Source organism: Atractosteus spatula, chromosome 8 (genome assembly GCF_055471065.1).
Source record: "Atractosteus spatula isolate fAtrSpa1 chromosome 8, fAtrSpa1.hap1, whole genome shotgun sequence".
In the NCBI taxonomy this organism is placed as follows: Eukaryota; Metazoa; Chordata; class Actinopteri; order Semionotiformes; family Lepisosteidae; genus Atractosteus; species Atractosteus spatula.
In genome coordinates, this window is record NC_142713.1 from 17,026,491 (window position 1) to 17,052,796 (window position 26,306).

Sequence of the window (26,306 nt, forward strand, 5' to 3'; positions counted from 1 at the left end):
GGAACATAACATGTTTAGGAAATTTAGAAATGTAACACTCTAAGCCCTTGCAGACTTCAACAGGAATGTGTACAGTATATGAAGGGCGCAAGACTGCAAGTGTGCATATTGGGACAGGGCCTAACTTGTTTTAGTGAGGGTCTCCCAGAAGCAATGTTCAGCATGATAAATTAAACTTAAAAAACCTGTTGATAAATTTTAACAATTACCTTTTAGTTGAGTAACAGTGACTAACCTAATCCACACATGTATGTATGAAAGATGACTGGAAAAAGTTTGACATTAATGCTTCGTTATCTTTGGTTCTTAACCACAGATGATTCGGACAAGAAAGAGAGTGCATGAGACAACCCTTTGTTACATGAGAACAGTTAAACACAAAAGGGTGCTACTGTATGTGAGGAAAGTGCTTTAACAACTTTAGTGAAGCTAAATACAATAATTATATCAATAACAAATAAGATAAAAGGGGCAAAAAACATATACAGTATATAAACTGTCCATTTTACATTTCCTAATTTAAAAGAAAGGGAAAATTTTTGAAAAGCACTAGTCTTGTACTGGTTGGAATTGAACCCACACCCTGTTATATAAAAAAGGCAAGAATTGTATCCCTGAGCTACCACTAAATAATGGATTTCTAGTGAAAGTTTGTGAGGGACGAAGGCAGCCGAATTATGCTTACTTGGCACAATTTGCACCTAATCCCGTTGTAATTGCCTCACTTCGCATATATACCACGTTATCCTGTCCTCTTACCACATGTCATCCTCTCCTCTTCCTTGCTCATTTTCGAATCCCTCATCCACTCCATCTCCACCTTGGTCGCCTTTTCACTAAGCATGGGGATCCTAGCCGCCCCATCCTATTGACAGGAAATTGACTCTTAGCCAAGTGGGACAAACCAAAGTTTTCACTAACTTCAATAAACAATTCTACCCTCACACAAACTTCGGCTGCTTTCTTCTATCACGGATTGTATATTTAGCATTAAGATAAAATATAAGTATCGTCTCCCTCACAAAGCAAACAAAGTGTGTATTGTACCATTTTATGATTGGTTTGACCCATTTTCCACTAAATGTATGATAGAACTGGTCTTATTCTTTAGCGCTCCATACTATTAGTCAACTTAATACATACCTGTACAGTTGTAGTAATCCAAGTTTCTGGTACCTTTCCATGTTTTCATTTACAATATTTTCTAAAGTTCCCTTTTCCATTTAGTTACAGAGACTAACCAATGTATGCTGCAGACAGTACAGTAAAGTGTCTAATAATGGGATTGTTTGTGTGATTAAAGGTGGTCCAACTCCTTTTTTATTCTGAGACTGTATAAAACAGAACAGGAAGTATTTCCTTCATAGCATATACTGCAGTTTTAAAACCTGAATTGAATATGTGAAAATTAACTGCAGTATGATATAATATGTATATAAGTCATATAATTATTTCATGACATTTCCTAGAATACCATAGTAGGCCCCTCTCTTCCGTGCATTTTTTTATCACTTGGTTAAATCACAGCCAAGTGGGTTATGCCAAAGCTTTGTATGCCTACTATAACTTCTCAATAAATATTCCTAAAAGTTTTTTTTATTACTAAGTGTTGTTATATCTTCTGAAATACACTTTCAGATCTTTACACATTGTTCAGCAATGTATTGTTTCACATCTACACATGAAACCTGTTTTATATATATATAGTATACTGTATATATGTATAGGCTTTTGTCATTTTCAGCATTTGCACACTTTTTGATTGCATTATACCATCCTGTCCAATTCTCCCTAAATTCAGTCAAAGCATCACATCAATCAACCCTACTCTTATCTGTCTTTTTTTTACTTAGACTACCCCCATGGGATCACTATCGTGTCTCCTTACTCTGGGTCAGAGAAGAAACAGGTGCTGAATTTCTGTGCCCAAAGTGCAGAAGAGCTGCTTAAATTTGTGGAAGACCTGAAGGAGTCAATTGCTGAGGTGACTGAGATGGAGCAGATCCGCATTGAATGTGAGTTCCCTTCTCTGTGTTGTTTGGTGCCTATAGAAATGAAACATGTGATGTGTGAATCTTACCACACCAGTGCCCCTATCACTCTACTGGGGCATTAGGACCCACATAGACCACAGGGTGAGCACTCCCTACTGGTCCCACTAACACCACTTCTAGCAGCAACCGTAGTTTTTTCCCAGGACTGCTCCCATCCAGGTACTGACTAGGCTCACACCTGCTTAGCTTGAGTGGGTTGCCAGTCGTGAGCTGCAAGGTGATATAGCTGCTGGCTGTCCTGTTTATTCCACACATAAAGTTGATGATAATGTCCAACAAAACATTGTACTGATTATCTTTCAGATGCCCCTTTTTGTGGTTTGCTGTCAAAATAGGTTGCTGACTTGCAATGCAACCATGAATGCCACATTCACGTAGGCAACATTGAATGGTAGTTTTTGATACTTTGTGTCCTGAAGTTGGCAGTTTAATTTGGAGATCTCTGTTGTCTATGGATTTATGGTTGATTGCCACAGTGGCAAGTCTTCTTCCTGGTAGGGTTGCCACTATACTGTATACATAGCCCTAAGCCTACTATTACAGGATCCAACTGTGGAATAGGATTTAGATTTTTGTTCCTTTGTAACCATCCTCCAACTTGTAAAGGGTAATGAGCCTTGATTACATTCATTGGAGAGCTTTTTGATTTTAACCTTGATGGTACATGCTACTACTGAATGTCTTAGGGAAAAGCACTAAAGGATATTTAGAAGTGTAACACTTCTTTTAAGTAAGACTAAGACACAACTCTTTCAAATAGGAAATAGGAACTCATTTTGTTCCTATTTCATTGAGGGGTATTAATAAATATGTATAGCACTGTACAGTATATGTAGATTCATTTGTGCATTACAAACTTCATTCCAGGAAATCATGATCCGGAGGTTTTAGTCAATGGGCAGAAACCTAGGAGTCAATACTACCAATATTAATAAAGCATACTAGTGTTACGCCTGGCCCGACAAGGTGTTGAAACGGGCTCAGCAAAAATTAGAGTCAATGAGCCAAGATACGCGGCAATCGAGATAATTTATTCAATGACAGCACTGAAGAGGACAAACAGCTGAGGCAGTAGCTGCACAGCTGAAGCAGGCAGAGCAGAGGCTGAGTCTGAGGTAATGAAGAGATGATTAGTGGCAATGATGACTGAGGAACTGGAAACTGAGGATTGAGAAATACTTCTGAGAACCTGAAACTGAGACAAACTCAAAGTTTCAGGTTCAGGTTAGTGACTCAATGTCTGAGCCCTGAGGAATGGTTCCTCAGGGCTTAAATACTGTGCGAGGTTCCCTAATTGGCCTGATAGGCCCGGCCTGATCTCGTAGAGGATGGTCCCAGTGAGTCTCCAGCATGTGTGGAATGCGCATTGGTAATTGGTGGAGCTAATGCGGCGGTACTGGAGCTCGTTGGGGTGTAAAAACTAGGGCTGAAATTTTGTAGTAGAATGAGTTTATTTAATTAAATGGCGTAAAATAAATTTTTAAAAAAGCATCAAAAGTGACCTGAACTAGTACTTCTTTACACATCAGGGTATTTTCACTGCACCAGTCTCAGTGAAGTACACTGTCCAAGTGTAAAAAAAATGAAAATATTGTGAGCCCACAACCTTGCAATTACAAATCCTAAGCCCTAACCACTACTCTGTACTGTTGCCTCCTCATTACTGTCACAATTAAGGCATTCAGAGCTCAACTGGAAGATAAAACTGTCCCTGTGGTTGTTAGGGGTTACAGATACGTGTAGTGCTGCAGTGAATATTTTGTTCCCTCTCTCTTCAGCGGAAAGATAAAAAACAGATATTTCACCCAACTAAAAAATTCTTTCTTTTATCTTAAGGAAAAGTGCAGAGAAAGAACTACTTTTTTTCTAATCTCTGTTACTTCATAGTCTGGCTAAAACTGTAGCTTGAAAATACTATCACTTGCAAGAGACGCAAAACAATTCAAAATCATACATTTGCATCTGTATCTTTTCCTCATTCACCATGAAATCTTCCACTATGAATTATTCCCCTATGCCAAATAGTTATGCTTTAAAATGCCCTTCTCTGACAAACTGTAATATTAAACATGAGTCTGGATTGGGAAGCAGAGTTTATACTGAAGGGACTACACTTTACAAATAACTTTTTTGTTAAATATGCAGGAGCTGACCTTTCTAATCCATGTCCCCCCTCATGGGAAATGGCTGTGAAAGTCAACAAGCAGTAATATTTGCCATTGTGTGTATTATGTTTGAACAGCCCTTTGTAATCTTAATCTTGTTTTAGATAAAAAATAAAGCAGCATGCAGACTCAGCTCTGCATTAACACATATCAAAGTTCAGGCACACAAAGAGTATCCTTGTCATTACCTGTAATGCAGTACAGCTACTGTAGCTAAAAAGTATGAACATGCTGTAAAACTAGTTGAGCCAGAGGTTATGAATGCAAGCAGTGCTTTTCAGAAGAAAGAATAATCTTCCTGGAACAGTCATGCCATCTCCACTACAATTAGTGGAACACAGAAACATAAAAGTATGTACTGTATACAGTATCTTTGAAATTCCTGGTGAAGGAATGTTGTAGAGAAACACAGCAGTAAATTCCTAGAAAATGGTCAGTGCTACCTCTTAAAACTAAAATTGTTACTTTTATGAAAGCACATCTTAATAAACCTGCAACATATCGGGGCTAAGTTTTATTTGTCAATAAGCTGCATACTGATATACAGTATTAAGTAAATTTGTTTTCCATAATTTATAGCTGATCTTGAAAATTAACTTTATTTTTAAATGGTTACTGAGCACATCATTCTAAAACCTTAAATATGAATACTAGCCACTTTATTTCCTTATTAATATTAACATTCCGTGTAATTTGTTTATTTCAGGGTATTCTCTGTTCTCTATTTTAATACTTCACTTTGCCCAACCTACATTTCTTAAAACATGCTGGAATGGAATTTTTTTTTTAGTAGATTGAGTTTATTTTTTTTTAAAGGAAGACAAACAGTGACACCACTTAATCGCCAAATGAGAACCAATGGTTAAATATGTGGAAGTGGTTAGAATAGTTGTAATTTCAATAAATCAGTATACATTTTACACTATGATTTAAATTTTATCCTGCTCAAAAATTTTAGTAATTCTTACTTTTCACTCAAAATGAGGTACTCTACAGTTATGCACACTAAATGCATGATTCATTACATTTTGAGCAATGCCATTTTCTCTTGTCCCATGCTGCTCCAATATTATCACAGCTCTCAGTCTAAACTGGTCTTTTAATGTTTTGCAGGGGAGCTAGAGAAACAACAGGGGGCAAAGACTCATTCCTCCAAAAACAACGGAACACAGCTGGAGAGCCGAGGAAAGCAGAGCTCCCCGCCAGGTACTCCTTACACTACAAATTCCATGTAAAAACATGGAAAAATGTAAAAGAACTGCAAAATCTTATGAGGAGCCACCTATCCTATGTTAAATCCTTACAGGGCAACACCTTCATTCCTGGGTACATTTTAATGGTTAAACAGCTGAAATCTGTAATATTTTTGCAGTCCAACTGAAAAAGAAACAGCAGCAGGGAAATACTGACATTTTGAATCTATCAAATAATACTCCAAATACTACTGTTCAGTGTTCTTTATTTGCCCTGTTTCTAGACCAAATATTGTTTGAAGCGTAGTTATTGTTATTGTTAAAAATTAGAAAATGCATTTAAATTTAAATGCATTTAAATTTAATAAATGTTTTAATACTGGAGCAAGCAATTAAAGCAAGTTTCACTTTCTGATTGTTGATTGATTATTTACTTCTTGATCTTGATTACACACAGAAATCCACTCCGAAAGATCAGAGAGGAGCTTTGATTTAACTACAGACAGGTGCATGGAACAGATATCCTCAAAGCATTTAGTCTGAGTTAATCTCCATAAATTGCCACAAAGCATCCTGTCTTGTGCACATTCTGAGCCTGCACACGTGACACTGGAGACCCAGATATTCTCAGATTTGATTGTGTTTTCTTTTGATTGCTTCTGTTTATATAATGTTTCTTATCTGCATTTTACAAGCATGAGTGCAGCATTCTAAAAAACATTGGTGGGAATACAAAACATCGCTTTAAACATCTAGTATTTAAGATGCAATTAATGAAAGCTCTAATAAAATGTGATGGCTTTGCATATCCAGTTATAAAATATTATGACATACGCAGAGGAATAATCTACAGTTAAACATACTATAAAACATATTATATAAACATATTATAAATGTTTTCTTTATAAGACTGGTAGGAATTAATATTTCTTATACCAAATGCCAGTAGTAAGGTTTAATACAAAACAATTTAATTGAAGTACAGACCTACAGTACACAGTACTCCTCTGGTACGTTTTGTTGGGCTGTTGTTTTCTGGCACAAATTTATGACAATGATGACCTGCATTAAATTGCCCTTATCTTAATTCCAGAATGAAGCGGCCTATAGTCAGATATTAATGAAAGGTTTTGTTTACATTTACTTCTTTGTTCCAGCCCATCTGGTATTCCCATCAATTTATTTGGGTGCAATAGGCTATTAATCATTCTTTATATTAATAGCAAAACAATTTGGCAAATTAAAAGTATGATATTTTGTGTTTAAAAACTCCATTACAGTTACAGAAGAATTAATGGTTCATTTTATCCAAGATTGTTACTTCAATGACTATTTAGTGATGGCTTGTTGTTTGTTTTAAGATCAGTTTTAAAATAGCACCAACATTCAAATTATGGCATTATTAGTCCAGACATAATTTTTCAGTGGAAACGTGTTTCCAATGTAGTGTGAATACTCAGGCTTATAAGGATAAGGGTTTACTTCAGTGCCCATGTACAATACTCCATTGGTTTTTGTATAGTGTTGAACAAAACAAAAAAAGAAAGAAAAACATCAAAATTAAGCCAAACAGTAATTCAAAGTCTGACTAAACAGACACGATTAGACTAGATTTAAAAAATATAAAAGATTTAACATTTCTCAGATTAGCAGGGAGTGAGTTCCAGAGTTTTGGAGCAAGCTGGGTGATACTGCGTGTCCCCAGTCGCTTGTACTTACAGTATAAGAACTCCTAAAAGGTGTGCTTCAGCTCAAAATAAAGCCCTTCTTGGTATTACATAGGGAGTAATGAGAGATGCTTAGTATTGTGAGGGATGTGGTGTGTAATGCTTTAAAAGTTAAGAATAAAATGTTGAACTGAATACACTGGGTAATGGGGAGCCAGGGAAGACATATCAGAATTGGTGTGATGTACTCATACTCACAGAGTCTTGAACGTATTAGAAGTTGAGCAGCTGGGTTTTGGACCATTTGAAGTTTGTTTAGGGAGCCGGTAAGCAGATCACTGTAAAGGCTATTACCGTAATCCATCCACGATGTGATGAATCAGGGTTTCTGCAGCAGTATAATCAAGGAAAGACTGAATGTGGGCAATCTTATGCTGAAGTCTGGTTCTATTCCTAAGGCTGCCATTTACAGTAGAATGTACAATGGAACACTACCAGTTTTCAGTGTACTGTACAGTATGTTACTTGGCAAGTAAAAGAGAGGAAATTGTTTAAAGCATGTATTGCAGTACAGTAAAAATCAGTAAATATATATACTGTATATACAGTAGTAAAATATAGTAAAAATTGTTGAGATAGGTACAAACCTCTTTAAATTCTTAAAGTTTAGAGTTTAAAAAGAAATAGCTTAATATTCTTTGAACTAAGGCTCTCTTTGTGATTAAATTTGACTTTTTATTTGGGAGATATTCAATACAAACATTAAAATTGATTTATAAAATTTTACTGTAGACACAAGCTATACTATTGAGTTTTACTTTTTATAGAAATACTAATACTATGTACTGTATATATTATTGTTTTCTTCCTAGGCAAGCAGGATCTTGATGAAAAGACAGGGAACAACAAAGTTGAGGTACGTAGTCCTTAATATGGAGAACCCCAAATACAGGTAAGTTATTTTGTTTTGATTTGAAGCAGAGTTTAGTTAAGTAAGTTTATGAGAACAACCAGTACAAGTGTGCTTCTGAGTATGTTTATCTACAACAGTGCCTAAAATTCCTATGTATCACAGGTTACCCAGCACTGTACAGTGCTATGTGCTTGTACTGTATTTATGGTACAGTGTCCATAAATTACTTAATTCTGTGAGGAGTAATTGGTTTTATTTTTCATTGATGATGCTGTGGATGCTGTCATACACACAAGCACACATGTCCACGTGGCAGACTTGAAGACACAGTGAGTCAACAAAGTAAAAAATGTTGTCAATTATCAAGAACTTTTTTCAAGAATAATACTTGAATTGGATGTGAAAGCTTTATCTGAGACACAACGGAGGACTGGTTTGATAAAAAAAATGCAGTGAAGAGCAGAAGAACAAAAGAGGTAATAATGTATAAAAGGTCATAAGAGTAAAAAGGGATACCAAGAGCTATAAAGACTGTAAAATATATATTTTTAAAAAAAACATATACCTTATAATATTTGTGCCCCTTAATTGTGTGCTGGCTGTAGTGATTAAAAATTGTTTAATGGCATAAATGATGAGGTAATTAGTTTATTATTCCATTTGTATTTATTTATAGAACTTGAATTCATCATTACAGTCATAAACATTAAATTCACACAGTTGGAAGCCTTCAAACTAATTATCAATGGAATTTTCTAAACAGAACTCCTGTTTAAGGCCATATTCTTAAACTGTTTTCCACCATCATAAGGTGATTTTACCAAATCAAAGAGAAGTCTTAAACATCTTAATAATAGCATAATAATTCATTGGGTAATCTGAAACTTAAATGTCAAAGAAGGTTTTCCTTCTTTACTCTTTTAGTGGGCCTTATTAAAGTATACTGTTGTATTACATCCTAATAGTAGAGTAAATTGAAATAAAGCACAAATCATGGAAGAATGATAGAAAATATAGGAAACGTTGGCAAAGCAATCCTAATGCTTTGTAAAAATATGGAAAAAACAGGAAAATTACAGATGTCTTTAGCCTCTCACTGCAGTATATTGTGCTATTTACTGCTCATTAAGAGTTTGCCCAATGGAGATATACAGTACATGAAAATATTGATATGGCACAATATTTAGGATGTATTGTTAAGCATTGAAAATAAAATGAAAGAATAAAGGTGATGTGAAATCCGTATTCATTGCAGTTCTTCTGCAGAACCATGTACTATCAAAGCTGCAATCTGCAAAAAAATGTATTATATTTCCTTGTGCAAATGTCAAGCTACCTAAGGAGATTAGCTGTCAAAAAGATTAACGGTCATGCAACAGAGGACATTTTTACAAGGTTATCATAAAAGTCACAGATCTGCTAGGTATAGTGAGGATCCTCATCTAGATGTTTTTGCACTTTTGCCAAGTTTGAGTTGACCATCTACATTAAATTCTGACATGACGTAAAATTTGCAAGGCTTTATTGCTTATGGTGGTGGAAGCCAAATAATGTTTTTCTTCTTGTTTCTTTCAAGTGGTAGGACTGTCAAAAATTGCACTAAAAAATTAAATCTGATATTCACAGGGTGTCTGAAATTAATCACACTACCAAAATTATTAATAGCCATGTGTTTGCTTGTTAATAAATTTTATGGCAAATTTTGAACTAGAGAAATGTTGTATTTCAGTAAATGTGGTAATGCATCACAAAACTAACAAACTTAAAAACCTAAATGCCAGATGATCGTGTTGTTCCAGTTGAAGCATTCAACCACAGAACAGCACTACTTTTATAATTTTTGGCACAGTAAAACAGAATCAATATTTAGCATGGGTTTTTATGTGTAGAAAATCTATCATGCCTCAGGTGCCACCTAAACCTAGCCCTTCATGACTCATGCTGTAAATGTAATAATTTGATTTTGATACAATATGTTTTAAGTTATTAGATTTTTTTTGTCAGATTGCACTGTTTTGTGTGGGCGCTCAAACATTTTCAGTTTATAGAGTATCTGCATGTTTTGATTAGGAAATACTTAATTTAAGTTGTCAAGATGTCATGTTCTCTTCTCATAGCCCCTATGAATTCTTGAAACTTGGTTCACTATTATGCTATTACAGTATATGCTTTATTACACCGTTTTCAGAACAAAAGTGATAGTTTATTCAAAGTGATATTTTGGCACTTGATCCAATATTTTTCATCTGCTGTAAATTAATAAATTGACTGGGTGTTTTTGTTGGTTCTAATTGTGGGGTTTAAAGGCACTGTAGGAGCAAATGTTAGCCATCACATGGTGCCTTACTCATGTACCAAAGTACCAACATTAGGTTCACATTTCCCCAAAGATTAAATTATGTGGATTAAACAGAATACTTCAAAGAATAAGGAGGTAGAAAATTAAAAATTCCTGCTTTAATTTTGAAATTTAATTTGTCTCTGATTTCTTTACATAATTCATCTGAGAATTCCCTGTGAAGCCTTTCTTTTACATTGATATGTTTATGCAAGAATGCAGTGATATAGGTTTATCGATCAGTCTTTTCTTTGATGACAAGTCATCAGTCTGTGGAAAAATACAGCTCGTAATGATAACCAATAAGTAGAAGAATAATTGGGCTGTGACAGATAATTACCACACCTACCAGGTGAGTTTTTACAGACCTGCTGCACCTATGTTTTTCCACTGTCACTTATAATCACCATTTTCATAATCCTTACACCATAACCACACTTTTTTCACAGTATTCTCACAATATTTTAAGAGTACCTCTCGTTTACTCACACTGTGTAGCATTGCTTTTGACTTTTATTTGGCACAACATTCTCCCAATCTACGTAAACTCACCCCTGCCAAGGCTCTCTTCTGGCCCTGCTGCAGAAACATGGCAGACATTTCCTCAGTCTCAGCAGCCACTCCCACTCCTCTTCCATCAGAGCTGGGAGCCCTTCAGCCTGCATCTCCTACTCTCTGGTTTCTTCACCTCACATTTCACAATGCGCTCTCTCATACTCATACATAAACAGTACCACACTCGCTTACACATGCACATTTAACACATAATTCCATACTCATAATACTCACCTCTTCAGCCATTCTGGGGAAGGACCACGGAGGAGAGAAGATTCACTGTAGTCTGAAAATCACTAAGGGACTCACTCCGGCTAACACTTTTGGCACCACCATGCAACACACATCTTACCAATAAGCACATCCCCTGTTGCAACCACTTTTCCATCAGAACCTCTCTGGGATCCTAACTTTCTACCTGCCAGTCTTCCGTCTCACCATTCTTCAATTCCAACCACACTGGCAACACTTCTCTGGCGTCAGCAGCCAACAGCATTTGTCTCTCCGGGCTACACTGCTTCTCTGGTGACTGAAAACATCACTACACATGCAGTATGTTCCGTGAGTCTGCTGGCCAGCCCTAGTGCTTCTCTGTAGACAACACCCATCAGCCTCTGCTGCTGCTGTGCCTAAGGGTAGTCAGAGCCCCAGTCGAAGGCTTGGACTCCATTCCATCCATCTTTCTATACCTCCATGGTACTTGTACAGGAGCTCATAGCATGCATACAGCTCCACCTCACCACCTCCCTTGCCCAGCCACAACACTGGCAATACAGTTGACAGACACTGCTGCCCCCTCAGGCTACTTTCCTTACACCTCCACAGCATATAGTGTACCCCCCACAGTACTAGGCTGCCTAGTCATGCCAATTCTTCAATCCCCTTAAACACACCCTGCGGGTTCAGGAGAGTTTTATTCCGACACAAATCTGCTTTCACAAAGGGTTTTCTTTTCTTCCAAAGATAGTTTAGACAGTTTAGATGTTTGAATAGGACAGCTCACACCAGGTGTTCATCCAGACACCTGAAGTATTTCCTGCAGCTGTGACTTCCCCGATGAGTACCTACTGGTGGGCTGTCACATGGGCAAAATATCCTAAAATCTTCTGAGGACCATGTGCTTTTTACCTTTTCTCTAATTGCTTTTGCAATTTTTCCTTTGTGCTGATCTATTACCCATCACTTTCCGTCATATCTATGGAATGTGAATTAAGGCTGAACTAAATATTGTAAAGATTGTAAATATTGTAAACTCTGTAAATGTTTACAAAAGTTCATAACTATCAATATAAAAATAGTTGAAGCTTCAAAAAGTAAGTCATAGCAAAGCATAGTAGTGTATAAGATGTGGATTATACCGTTAATGAAGAAATAAATTAAACAAGAACAATTCAGAATGTATTTATTGCAGGAAGTGATACATAAAGAACACAGCTTATTATTACAATTATTTAAATTGTGAACAACATATTTATACCTTCTTTAGTGTTAATACAGTACCAACAGTTACGTTCATAGTATTTTATTATGAAAACAAAGATTATTCAAATACTTTTCATATACTGTCCAGTATATGTTCAGTCCTGTGCATACCAGTAACTTATTCTTTGTTGAAAGTAGAATTCTTACTTAGACACTGAATGAGTAAAACTGAAATAAATACAATTTCCTTTTTGCTAAAAATAAAAAGAACTGATCTTACATGTTGCAGTTTCTTATTAAAGTTTAACATTAGGGCTGCATGGTGGTGCAGCATTGTTGCCTCACAGTACTGGGGCCTTGGGTTCAATTCTGGACCTGCAGTGTTATATGTGTGTTTGTTTATTCTCGCCATGTTTCCTCTGGGTGCTCCCAGGCATAATGTAGAAAAACTGTCCTTAGTGTGATTGTGTACATGTCGGTGTCTGTGTGTGCCCTCAAATGGACTGACATCCTGTCCAGGGTGTATCCTGCCTTGCACCCGTTGCTTGCCAGAATAGGCTCCGGCTCCTCTGTGACACGCTATTAGAGAAAGCAGTCAGAAAATGGATGGATGAGACTCAATATACAGTACTGTGGAGCTCTGGGGTACATCATACTCTAGCACCCATGCTAGATTTTATTTCTCCTATAAATGATGGCAACCAGATTGATAAGAAGCGAATATATCTGAGGCTGATATACTGTAGGTCAACCTAATTCGAGAGGTTTTGAATGAAAATGATCTAGATGAAAACTAAATCTATCAAAAAATGAGGAAAATGGAGTGAATGTCTCAGTATATCAAGAACAAAGCTCAGACTAAAAACTAACAGTTTCCTTAGAGATGCTCAAAGTTTACTGCCAACACTTTTACAAATTACATTTATTAGAAATGAAAGAATGGAAAGAGACTGATTTTTAGTTTTTAGTCCTTCTGGGAAAATGATGATGGTATGTTAAGAAATGTCTCATTTCAGCTATTTTTAAATCTAAGGGATCTATGCTTTATGTTAAGGAGAATTTGCTGCTGTACTGTACTGTATGTCAGTCAAGACAGGACCAATGACAGAAATGCAATCCATAAGAAACAAAGTATCCAAGGGTCCAGGCTACATTAATTGTGGTGGAGACATTTGAGACATTGTTTTTTCTCAGTTTCACAGGGAGTGTTACTAATAACAGTTGTTAGTAACTGTCCAGAGCCAGGATGAAAGTTCTTAAAAGAGAGTACAGTAGGCGATTGCTGTAGATAAATAAACCATATGTTTCATACAAATGTATATAGTCATTATCTTGCTAGCTCTGGATCTTTTAATTGTGTTGAATTAAAGAATATTTTTTTATTAGCTACCATTGTGAAAATATAGTCAGTCTGACCTTCTTCAACGTCTCTTCAAAGTCTGAGAGAGAAAGGACTGGTGCAAAAATGGGCTTAATTTATTATTATTTTGCAAAGAGATTCATTATGCCAGTTGCCTTGATTAATAGATGTCAAGACACCTTCACTTATTCTATGTTTACAAGTCAAAGTAGTGGGGGGGGGACAACATACCACTTGTTGTACAATAGTGCTCTTTGATAGCAAATTGTTGTATAAAAAATACAAAATGCTTTAAAACCACATGGTAATCTTTTTGCTAGTTTAATATAAGCAAAGGTCTTCTTCAAAAGCTGTTGTAAATAAAAGAGGAAAAACAAAATTGTTTCTGTCATTTTAATTTTAGAATTTTAATCTATTTATTTAGTCAAAATAATGGTCATATAGGGAATTTGTAATTTCACATAAAACTAATCTAAGAATAATTTTTCAAGGAAAAAACAGGCAAAATTGGAATCCTAAACATCATTTGATAACTGTTTCCTTATTTCTGTTGATAAAAATTGCAAAATGCAGAAGTACTGCACTGTACAAAAAGTACAAAAAAGGTCTACAAGTTGCTTTATCATTCTTTCCTGGGTTTTCTTGGCAGTACTCCATGTCATGTCAACAAAAAAATTAATTGCTCAATTCCAAAAGTGTAGTTCACTTTTTAAATGCACAAAACTATTACAGAATATTGTGCTTTCTACCAGTGTTCTTCATTCAAACTGGATAACATTTAAACTTGTTCTGTTCTTAGAAAAATATTAACAGTACAGTTGTGCTTTTTATAAGCAGAAAGTGTATACCTTCAATTTCTCCAACAGGAACAATAATTAATTTCTCTTCAAACAATCACTTGTTATACTTAACTACCTAAAAGTTCAGTAGGCAGAACGGCCAATAACACTCTTTCTAAAAAAGACCACAAGACTGTAAATGCTGAATCTTTAACTTTAAAAGTAAATTTTTAGTATATATTTTTTAAACAAAAAACATATTGTACAGCATTAGGCTTGTGTGTAATATAGCCTTTGGTTGCACATTATGCCTTTTTTCTGGACCGTAATCTTAATTGTTAAAAAAAAATTAAATAGTTTATTAACTTATATACATTAACGAGGCACCCCACCATAGTGTTATTTATTATATGCTTTTGCAAACCATATTTGTTAAAGAACACTAACGATACGGAGACTCCCACATTAAATGTAAAAGAAACAAAAAATATGACAATATACTGTATACCTAATCCTTTATCTAGGGTCCTATGTGACCACCCTTGTAAAGCCAAAAAAATGTGTCTTCCAACAAAGCACCGAAATTGTGGTTTTTGGGGTAAGTGTACTCTATCATTACATGCCGTATACAGTAAATATACATACAGTTTAGACATATGTACACCACGTTACCTCTATATAGGAGAGAAACTCAACACCATGTAAGCCCTCGTCGGCATGTGGGGACTAAAAATTAAATTTTCAACTACTGCCAACTAAACCCAGGAGATAAATAGTTTAATAAGGATCTGAATTCGGACAATTAATAAAAGTTCAGTGTAGTTTGTTCAGCAAAAAAAACAAAACATAAAGACTTGTTGTGTTATCCTAGAAGGAGTTCAGTGATGTAACCTGAACTCACTCTTGGCTTGGTGAAAGCTACTAATTAAAACTAAGGCATGAATTCTGATGAGTGTCGCTTGTGACATCTGTGTAAGTTACCCTGTCTGAGCACCATCCCTTGAATTCCCACCACCATTGGAGCTTACAGGCTCAATAGATAGACAGCCACTACTGAACAATGTACTGTACATTTAACAATGTGTATTTAGCACAGTTTTTCCTTAGTGCTGCACCCTTAATACAGAATGACACCAGGCCCTCCTATCCTCCTTCCTCACCCCCACCCCTGAAAAACAGACATTCTCCCTTCTCATCCCCACTCCCTCTTCCAGCACTACCAGCACCCTCTCTGACTGGCCCTGCATCTTGCCGCACGTTCCCAAAGACGCATGCCTTTTGTGTTGTTTACACCAGAGGGCTATAATCTTAGAGAAGGAAAGTCTTATAACATTTAATGCTGTCTCTGGCTGTTTCTAAACTAGGTGTCAATTCACAACAGGCTTCAAACGTACCAGCTCAGTGCGTCCCGGAACCAAGAGAGTGGATCCCAACCGGGCGCCCTTCTTAACCAGCGGGGGGAGCTCTACCACCACCCACTACAGCCTGGATTTGGGACACCAGGCCACCAACCAACTGCAGACCTGCACCCAGAAACACTCATCCAGTGCCAACAGATTGTCAAGGTGATTGTACTCGACAAGGGCGGACACAACCGCATGGAGGCCTTCCTCAGCCAGACTCCTACCCACCAGCTCATCCAATCCGCTGCCTCCACTCCAATGAGGTCACCAGAGGGTGGGAACCAGGGGACACCCATGAAGAGCAGCCCTCAGCCTCCACTACCCCCTCCACCACCACCTTACAACCATCCACACCAGTACTGCCCACCGAACCCACTCATGAGTAGGCGAAGGTACTCAAGTGGCTCTCGAAGTTTAGTGTAAATAGCTCCCAGAGTGACTTTTTATAAAGAAGAATCATATATAATATACTATATATGTATATATAAATATATATATACATGAAAGAGAGAAACTGGTATATTTAAAAATGTGAAACAAGTTTCAGAGTTCTACTTGATTCATGTGTATTTTGAAATATTTAAGTAGTTTTAACAAATTTATATGACATTTGTTGGGTTATTGCTTGATGTTAGAATTTTCATTTGTTTTTTAAATATTTTTTCTCTAAGATAACTGACACTTCCGCTATAAACTGTCATGTGCTCTGAACACTAAATACTGTGTCTTACGTATCTAATCCGTCAACAAGCTGATTGATTTGGAAATGCTTTCGTAACTTCAAGACACTTTCTTTTGCTCTTAAATTAATCCTATTGTTATTGTGTGTGTACATATATGTTAGATTTGAATTGTACTGTATGTGCCAAAATATGGCCAGTTTCTCAACATGGGCTTCACAATCTTTCAAAACTAGAGCTAGATTGTTTTTCCTGCGTCAGTAACATGAGACAGCATTGTTAGACTAGTTGAAGCATAGAAAGCAACAAGCAGACAACATTTCTTGGTGTGGTTCATTTTACAAAAACAGACTTTCTTCCATTCAACAAAACTTCATGTGTTTACTGTACCTCGGTAGGCTTGTAAAAGAAAAAAATATGCCATTGAAATATTTTTCCTGGTCCACTGTTCACTAAATATACTTGTCATCATTCTAAATTTCACTGTTACATACTGTACATTAATTGTGTTGTTTGGCAGCGAATGGGGTTTTAAAGCCAAAGTTTTAATCTGAGAAATGTTTTGTCATAGTCATTGTCCATCAGCTTGGAAATTAAAAAAAAAGTAGATTCAGATATTTTTTCATATTCTTATATTCTTATAAATAACTTGTTTGCATACTTAAAGGTTGATAGGAAATAACAATGAAAACAAAATAACTAACTATTGAATTAAAGGCACCTGTGAGGACACTATGGATACCGTTGAACTGTAATAGAAATGATGTTTTTTAGCAGTTACATCTGGTTTGATTTTAGCTCCTTTTTATTACTAATTTATTTGGTTTCCCATGTAATCCTACATAAGGAAGCTCAGTTATCTACATCTTTCTATTACCCTCCTGCCAAACCAGGGAACCCTTTGAGGGCCTTTTTGTGTAGGCTGCATGTATTATACAATCTGCTTACAAGAGTGCTGTGAGTTTGTGTAATAATAACTACATTTTTTTCTTTTCAAAATATTGAGTTATTAGAAGTGTCAGAGACACGCTGGTTTTGTATTTGAGAAAATATCTGAGGGTGGAGATGTGTCTATGTGCAAGCTGCAAAAGAACAAAAACACGTTAATTCCACACTCAAAATTATGAATCCTGAACATAGCTCCATTGTTGAAATAAACTTTTCATCTTAGTTTTACTTTTCATAATGAAATTAACCATATGAGATCCATAACCTTGCCCATATGAGAAAATAGTTCAAGGTACAACCACTTGCAGAGAAACCAACAACCCTTGACTTAAGTCTTTGAGGAATTTAAAGATTGAGTGAAGTTTGCAATAATTGAGCACTAACATATCTGTTATTTCAAATAATGTAGTGTTTTTGTGTGTGTTTGTTTTCTGCCATTTATTCTATGATGTTATAAAAATGTGCAATGCATACAAGTGGAACAGCACGGACTTCCAAGTTCAAAGAATAACAGATAATGACATCTTAAAAAATGCTGAAAAATTCCAGTGAAGCATGATGCCAAGTTCTGTGATCTTTCCGTTTAGAGAGATATTTTTAATTTGTTAGCTGCTTATTCTAAGCTTAGCTACTAAAAATGTACCACGCTTACAGTAAATCATCAGAATTTGCTGCTACGCAGAGATTTATACTGTATGCTTGTCTATGTTGCTTTTGTTGTGATGTGTTTCTCTTTATTATAACTTTCCCATCTGGGTAGCTTTATTGTCTAATGTTACTTTTCCTTCCTTTTTAAATAAGTATTTATAAAAATATAGTATTTCCATTTTAGTGACAACTCTTTTTTATGGATATATCTTCTGTCTTGTTGATCCTTGTTAAAAGATACACATACTGAATACCTCACTAACATTTCTTCCTCTATCGTCTAATTTGACTCATGAGACACAAAATGTATTTATGAGGGTACTATATGAACCAGTGACTATACTGTATAGCCAGCATTAAAATTATATTTTTCTAATGAAATAATGAGGGCTGATGGGAAAAGGAACATTTTTGTTATGCACAAAGAAGTGGATGACTGTGAGATTGAAAACCTTAATCCAGTATTAATCTATATACCAGTCCGAGCTTCCATGTATCCTTTTGAAACTGTTCGTTAATGTGGTTTCAGTAAGACTACTTGTGCTTGAAAGGCTATTTTTATTTTCAATGCTAAGCAACTGAGAAGTGGTCACTATTGATCTAAACTGAACAATATTCCTTTCATCAATCACATCCTAATGTGTTTGTCCTGTATAAAAGCACTACTCCATAAACCATAGGTGGAAAGACACGGACACATTTCCCTTTTGAACTAATAATTATAATATCATATTTCCTTTAGGTATTTCTTTCAATTTTGCTATTTCTGTTTTTTTTTACAAGTGTCCCAATAGAAAGGTCAAAGTACTCCCAGAATAATTGGTATATGTTTTTTAGCATTAATCATAATGATATAAGATAAGATCACTTTATTGGCCATATACAATTTCTTGTATTAGGAATTTGTCTTTTCGCATTCCCCAACTTGCTCTCCATGAGACACACAGACAGGGAGAGAAGCTTGGGGTCAGAACACAGGGTCAGCCATTTATACGGCGCCCCTGGAGCAGTTGGGGTTAAAGGCCTTGCTCAGGGGCCCAATGGAGTAGGATTCCTCTGCCGGCCGCAGGATACAAACCGCCAACCTTCCAGCCACAGGCGCAGATCCTTAGCCACAGAGCCACCGCACTGCATTTATAGCACCTTGGCAGGGCATCTAAATTAAATAATGCATATTTTACATGGGGTAATTTGATTATCAGGGATGGAGTTTTGGTAATTTTCCATTTTCAGCGGAGACATACATGTAGCTTTCTATATAAAATTATAATAATTGAATTCATTTTCTGATTAAATCAAAAGCTTTCATTGATGGTATCTTGCTTACTACAGTACTAACTACTTTCACAGTACAGTACATCCACTGCTGTAAAAGTCTTTGGACTTTAGAACAGCACAATGCATTTTGTATTATTTTGCATGAGACATTTTTGTATTGTTCAACACTGTTTAATCAATTTTTCTTCTGAGAAACATAGTTCTGTTAGTGATCTTCCACTTACTGTACATTTTAGTATTACATCTGATTAGTTAAGCATCATAAACCAAAAATAGCCTTGTAGATTTCTTGATATGAAGAGAAGTTTGAATATTTTTATTGGTAAAGAACACCTAATAGTCAACATGATTGGTAAATGTAATAGATTAGCTATTACAACACCTTAATATTGGATGCTCATGTAAAGTTTATCATTAAGTTTTTGAAGGTTCTGATCAATATAAATTGAAAAAAAAAAGATTGCTGAATGACAAAGTTGTTTTTGTCCTCTATTAATGGTTGAAAATAGTAGTGGAACATTAATAAACAACTGAGGGTCACTATACACGATATTGTACTGTATGTATATTTTAATGTTGATAGTGTGTAAAAACACAACAGTGTCTGTGAAATTGTTCTTAATTGAAGTTAACTACAACTGTAGAAGCACACAGTTGTTGCCATTTGTTTTAAATGTCATCATAAAGATTTGAACAATGTAAAACTGGAATATTTGGCTTCGTCTGTTAGCACCAGCACCAGCTTGGTCAGTGCAGACACACGTTAATGGGACACTTTTGAAATCACATGCAGCTCAGAAAGAAAGGATATTTATAGTTAGCTGAATGTGGTGTGTCAAAGGAGGACCCATGCAAAAATACAGTAATTTAAAGAACCTTCCACCCATACAGTTTGTAATGTCTGTATGTTGAACCATTGAATTGTTTTTGAATCATGTTCTTCAACACCAGCGTGCCCTGAGATTTTTATTAACTTTCTTGTTTCAGTTTATTAAAATTTTATACCTATAGTAGGCTTATGTCTCCTCTTAAGCGTCAACCTAAGCATCAAGTTACCAAATGATTATACAGTTTTCCAACACTAGTTCTTGGGTCCAGAATCCAGCAGGTTTTCTATGCAACAGTATTGAAAGCATAAAATGTCTAGAATGGATACACTGGTCAAATTAGACTCTACATCAGTTTAACACTTCTCCCAGATAAAAATATATTTAGATGTTAAAGAAGCATACCATGTTGGATGCAAGACTCTAGGGGTACCTGGGCACTCCTGATATAGTGTGAATCCCTATTCCCCATCCTGTGCTTTTGTCATTTACTCTTCAGCTGTCCCTTAAAAACCTTAAGATACAATTTTTGCTAATTCACTTTCTAGTTACTTCACAGATTTGCGTTGTTTTCACCTATAAAAACAATCACATGTCTCTGCAGTTGTAATTGTTCTGTCTAGAAAGAAGAGATTCAATTCTCTAGGAAGCTAGAGATATAGCCTAATTAATTTCCATTAATAAAAAACAGTAGAGCCATTAATTCACTTCGATAAAAGAAGTGTCCTACTGTAATAGCCATCCTGATGCTGAACTTTGCACATTAGCAAATGAGAACTATCACCACTGCTTTGTTCTTTCCATGGAGATAAAATATATTTATCCCCGTTGCAAGATTAGTCATTATTTCATCTTTTCTTTCCTCATACACCCATACGATAAATGTAAAAAAGTAGCTAAAGTACATCATAATTATGTTAAGATAACAACTATTTCTGTAAGGTATTTCTGCTGTGAGATTGCAAGTGTTTCCAGCATTTTCCAGAAAGAAATGTTTTTTTTTAATTCAAATGCATTCTGAAACTCTTTAATATACAGTATATATACAGTAGATGTGCCTTAGATGATAAAGAAAGAAAACACAACGTTTCAGCCGTAGAGCCTTCTTCAGGTGTGAGAAAGACAGGGCAATAAGCAAAGGTAATGTAGTGTAATGTAGTATATACAGTATACCTTTGCTTACTGCCCTGTCTTTCTCACACCTGAAGAAGGCTCCACGGCTGAAACGTTGTGTTTTCTTTCTTCTCTTTTCAGCATGGAATGAACCTACTGTATAACTTGTTCCTTTGCAGTCTATGCATGGTGACGCAGCTATTGTACCCACCTGAACTAAGGGTTAAAAATACAGCCTTACAGTTCCACAGCCCATAGTTTGATTCTGGTATTGGGTGTCTTGTTTGTGTGGTGTTTGCATATGATTCTTGTTTTCACTGGGAGCTCCAGCTTCCTCTGACCTCCTCACGACTTGGTTTGACTGGCTATTCTAAATGTTCCCTTTCTCCGTGGCCCTGCGATGGACAGGCATCCCATCCTGTCTCATTCCATCCATCCATCACCTGGATCAGAAATGAGAAGAATGGCTAATTGTCAAAAACCTACTGTATATTTGCTTGGTGGTGTTCTTTTCATGTTTACATAAATATAATATGTAGTTTAACAATAGTTTCTGTTTTGTTAGTATACATATTCATGCATTTCATATGGTTTAAATGTGTGTATTATATTCCTAGGTTTAAATAGCAAATGACTAAGGGAAATATTTTATAGATAACAGAAGTAGTAAACTGAAGGTGGTGTGATAATTCCAGATTGACTGTACATTCTTATAAGGAACTAAATAATCCCAGTTAAAGGAAAGTTTTAAAATATGAAAACACATGATGAACAATGAACTTAAAAAATAATGGAATTCATATTTCCTTGTTCTGGCTCGACAAATAAAATCAAAAACCTCATAATGCAATTGTTATTTAAACAATACATACAGTATTAAAGAAATCACTGTTATATTGTATACATATTTAATTGCTTTACCATTTCAATATGTCCCGTTTAGAAATGTGTGGATTGAAAAACCAAAATGTGATTTATTTCTGGTATGTTTCCCACTGAGACGTAGATTCCTGTAAAGGGGGGATCTTTTATTGTCACTCAACAATCATCACAGGGGTGGGTGCTGCGGTGTAGATGGGTGTCCGAGGGGAACGGCTTTGAGATAAGCACTGGCTGCAGGGCACAACCAAGGGAAAATTTCAAATTGCCAAGTACAGCATATTTCTTTGTTCTTTTTTTAATTTATGTACATACTGTATGATGAACTCTTACCCCTGTATTTGTATTGCTCACATTTTCTAAATCTTCTGTTATTAGATACAGATACAATCCATAATTGATACCATTCTTGTGATCTACAGAGGAAAGTACTGTCCCGATTTAATAGGAATATTAATTATGTTCTGCATATCTATGGCTTTATAAAGTCAAGTTACGCAGTGCAGGTACAGTATCACACACTTTTGAAAACTGTGCATGTCTATTACTACCCCCATATCCGTGTTGAATGGACAAACTTCAGAAGCTATTTTTGGATAGACTATTTATTTGCTCACATATATGAATAAAACCCACCGAGACCTAGTATCCAAGGCTGCAATCTAATTTGACATGCTTATTTAAAACAGAAGTCAAAAACAAAACTGACAGAAGTCAAAAACAAAACTGAGCCAACTCATCTTGTAAAGAACAAAAATGGGGAACTCTGCCCCATTGGACTGTCTGTGTGAGCCATCTCTCTTTACTTTTGTCTGTCTATCAGCGCAGCTAAATCATGTAAATCATGACAGACGTTCCATGAATTCCATTCTTGGGAATTTTGCTAGCTGACTCTGGTTTGCTGTATGTTAAGCTTTTGCTTTTGAGGAATAGCTAAAATGATCAATAAATGAATATGTTCATATGAAAAGCTTTACTATAGTACTTGCACAATTAAACTCCTTTACTTTTGTATATAGGCAATAGAGGCTTACTTAATCGTACTTGCCAATGTTTGTGTAAATATAGACAGAAAAGAACAAATCTGTATATTGTTTTAAAAAAAGACTTCTAATAGCATAGTAGTACTATATGTATGAAGAAGAGTCTTTATATATCTATATATTTACAATACGTATAGATATATAGAGTTGTATTTCTCAATGACTGTGCAATATTCTTGTGGATATTATATATTATCAACATTTATTTCTCTTTTCCTGGTGTTTTATGGCAGAATGCACTAAGTCACTGCCAGTAGTATGAGAAAAAAAATAAAAGGTCTGGGCTTGCTTCTGAGCAGAGTAAAGATACACTTTGTGTGAAAAGGGCTACTCTAATAGTCTGTTGTTGCTGTCCTCATTCAAAGTAAGCAGCCCATCCAGCTTCTTTACAAGAACAGGAATTGATTTTTTGCTGAGGAAAAACCTTTGGTAATTATTATTGTTACCCTCATGGCAAGACTTGCCCTGAACCTTGTGCCACTTTTGTCTTCATGTTTTTTTATTGTACAGTAACTGGGATCTGTAAGTCTTAATCAAGTAACACTTTTGCTAATAAGACCATTTTAATTGTTTGCAATTAAATTAAAATTAACAGATTCTAGGAGCTGAAAACAGATGATTTTTTTAAATAGTCATAATTTGTAAATAATTAGTCAAATAAAAACCTTTAAAGCTCCTGTGGACTGATGCACTGCAGGTATGAGAGTTAATGTTTCCAGCACTACCCTGGGGGCAAGTTTAGAGTGATGAGTAACTCTGGTCTCCAGGGCTCCAGGCTCCTCAGGATACCTAAGCTTCCACTTTCTTAGCTCAATTTGTCATGTTGAACAGATTAAGCATTATTTCCAAGTTTAAAGCAGATGGTGAAATAAGGAAGCCAACAAAAAAGCAGTTGGCTACCAGTGCTTGTTACCCAGTGAACAAGCTTTATGGTTATGGATACACGGCCCATGTATCCTTTAAAATCATGTAACAGGAGAGCTGCTTTTCATTCTTATAAAGTGGGGCAATGTTTTTGTTTATTTGTAAGGTAATATTTTTGTGGAACATTTTTGAATGATAGTGTAACGCATATGGCCGACATTACAGGTTGTGCGAGCCGGCTTGCCAGCGCGGTGACGTCATCACCCTTTTCTGTGAATAGCAGGGACCTCAGGCCTAAGGGGAGATCTCCCTTTAGCTCAGCTGGCTGGTTCCTTGTTGAGTGACACTAGAGGCCCGGGTTCAAGCCCCCAGCAGTGGAGGGCCAACCTGAGGTGGCAGGGGTGAGGGCGCATACCCACGTGAACCGAAAAGCGCTACAATATTCTGAAAGAAACTGGTTATTGTAAGAAAAAGTGACTGCCTTTGCAATGGGTGAGACAGCAGAAGGGTTCTTTCTTTTGGGTTGAAAAGTAAAAACTAAAGCATACTGTACACAATTGATTCTACTTCAATACAAGGACATGTTTTATTTTGAAGAAATTGTCTTTGTTCTGTATGGACTGCTCATGTAGATGGAGATATGGACAATATTTAAAATTTACATTAAAGATATTAAGGTCATTATAATCTTGCCTAATCTGTTTTGATTAGCTGCTTACTAGCTACTATACACCCTCTGTAGAAATTGGTTTTACATTTATTATGTGGAAATGTTTATGTAACTTCTTATCTTGAGTTGTAAATATAAGGCCAAGGGAAAAATCACATAGAAGGATTTTTTTCTGTAGGGATCCTTCAAATTGATTTAATCTTCTACCGTTTTGACCAGATGAGAAGCCATGCATCCTACGGCTTTTGGTCAGTAGATGTAATAGTTTCGTTCATTTTTTAATTTTTGATTTTCGTGTTATATGGGAGATCACACTGCTTTTGAGAAATCCATCTGCTGTGGAGGTTTATTCTGTGGAATTCCTGTGTTTCCCATCTTTCTTTACACCTGCATGCCACTGTGGAAAGGGCTGTACCCTCGAGGCCTCTAGATGACCTGTTGACTCTGTTGATCAACCATGTTTTCTCACTGAATTTTGTGTTTCTCCAGATATAGGTATCCGGGCCTCCGTAGCCATGTAGACTGCAATTCTGCTATCCTACAATTTACTGGAACACACATTTATTGTAGTGGGAGAATGTTTTAGATTTTATTTTCCTTCTGAATATCCTGTTGTACTGGAACTGTTTCTCACCATCTGAAAGGAAGTGTAATATTTAAAAAGAATTAGGCAAAAAATAAAATACTTTTTCAAATGTATTCTCTCACTTTTGCTTGAATCTTTTGAGACTGCTCTATTCTGTTTGTGTGTGTGTTATGTTTATGTTCCACATAAACACAAGGAGTCTTCGACTGACTATGAATTCCTTATTTGCACAAGATATCTATCATACTAAAAAGTCTCTTATTTTTACTGGTTGCTAATAGTGCCCCACCATAGTAAAATCAACAGGATTATTTGGTAGTAACTGGAGACAGTAGTTTATTATTTTTGTATTAATTTTTAACTTCATTGGTGACTTTTGTCACTTACAATTAATTTTAATGGAGCTACTATTTTTGTTTTAGACATTAAACATTGTTCTTTAATAATCTATCAAGATTTAAATATAATCAGTGAGTTGTCTCAATAAACATGAAGAGCATATTCAGAAATTAGATCTTTTATTTTAATTAGGAGATTTATTTGTCTTGAGTAGGCTTTACACTTACTGTAATTTCTTCTATTTGTCTAAAAATGTAGAATGAGCATTTTTCTTGATTTCAAATCTTTATGATGGAGCCTGAGCAAACTCTTCACGGTGTCTCAGGTATCAGGTTAAGCTGCTAGAAGGTAGTTAAAAATAGTTCAGAGAAAGGTAAAGTATATTAAAGTGTATGGGTTTGCATGTGTGCACATGAATCTAGTGCACCTTGTACTAAACCTTGATGTAACAATCAAAGCTTTCTTTTTAAATAGTGCAGGCAGGAGAAATTTACTCTTGAGAGCATTCTATGGGAACAGAACAATAAAGATCAGCTTGAGTGGTTGTGGTCTTGCCTATCATGCAAAACAGTGCAGTTGATA

The 26,306-nt window shown here is 35.8% G+C and overlaps 1 protein-coding gene across 1 annotated transcript in view; it reads left to right on the forward strand.

Moving 5' to 3' along the window:
• iqsec3b (IQ motif and Sec7 domain ArfGEF 3b) overlaps positions 1-16,272 on the forward strand; it is a 225,971-nt gene extending 209,699 nt beyond the window's left edge. The window contains exons 11-14 of the mRNA XM_088923128.1: positions 1,854-2,015; positions 5,333-5,425; positions 7,952-7,995; positions 15,811-16,272. Of these exons, the coding sequence (XP_088779254.1) occupies positions 1,854-2,015; positions 5,333-5,425; positions 7,952-7,995; positions 15,811-16,272 (761 nt within the window). The remainder of the gene's footprint in view (positions 1-1,853; positions 2,016-5,332; positions 5,426-7,951; positions 7,996-15,810) is intronic.
• The last annotated feature ends 10,034 nt before the right edge of the window (positions 16,273-26,306 follow it).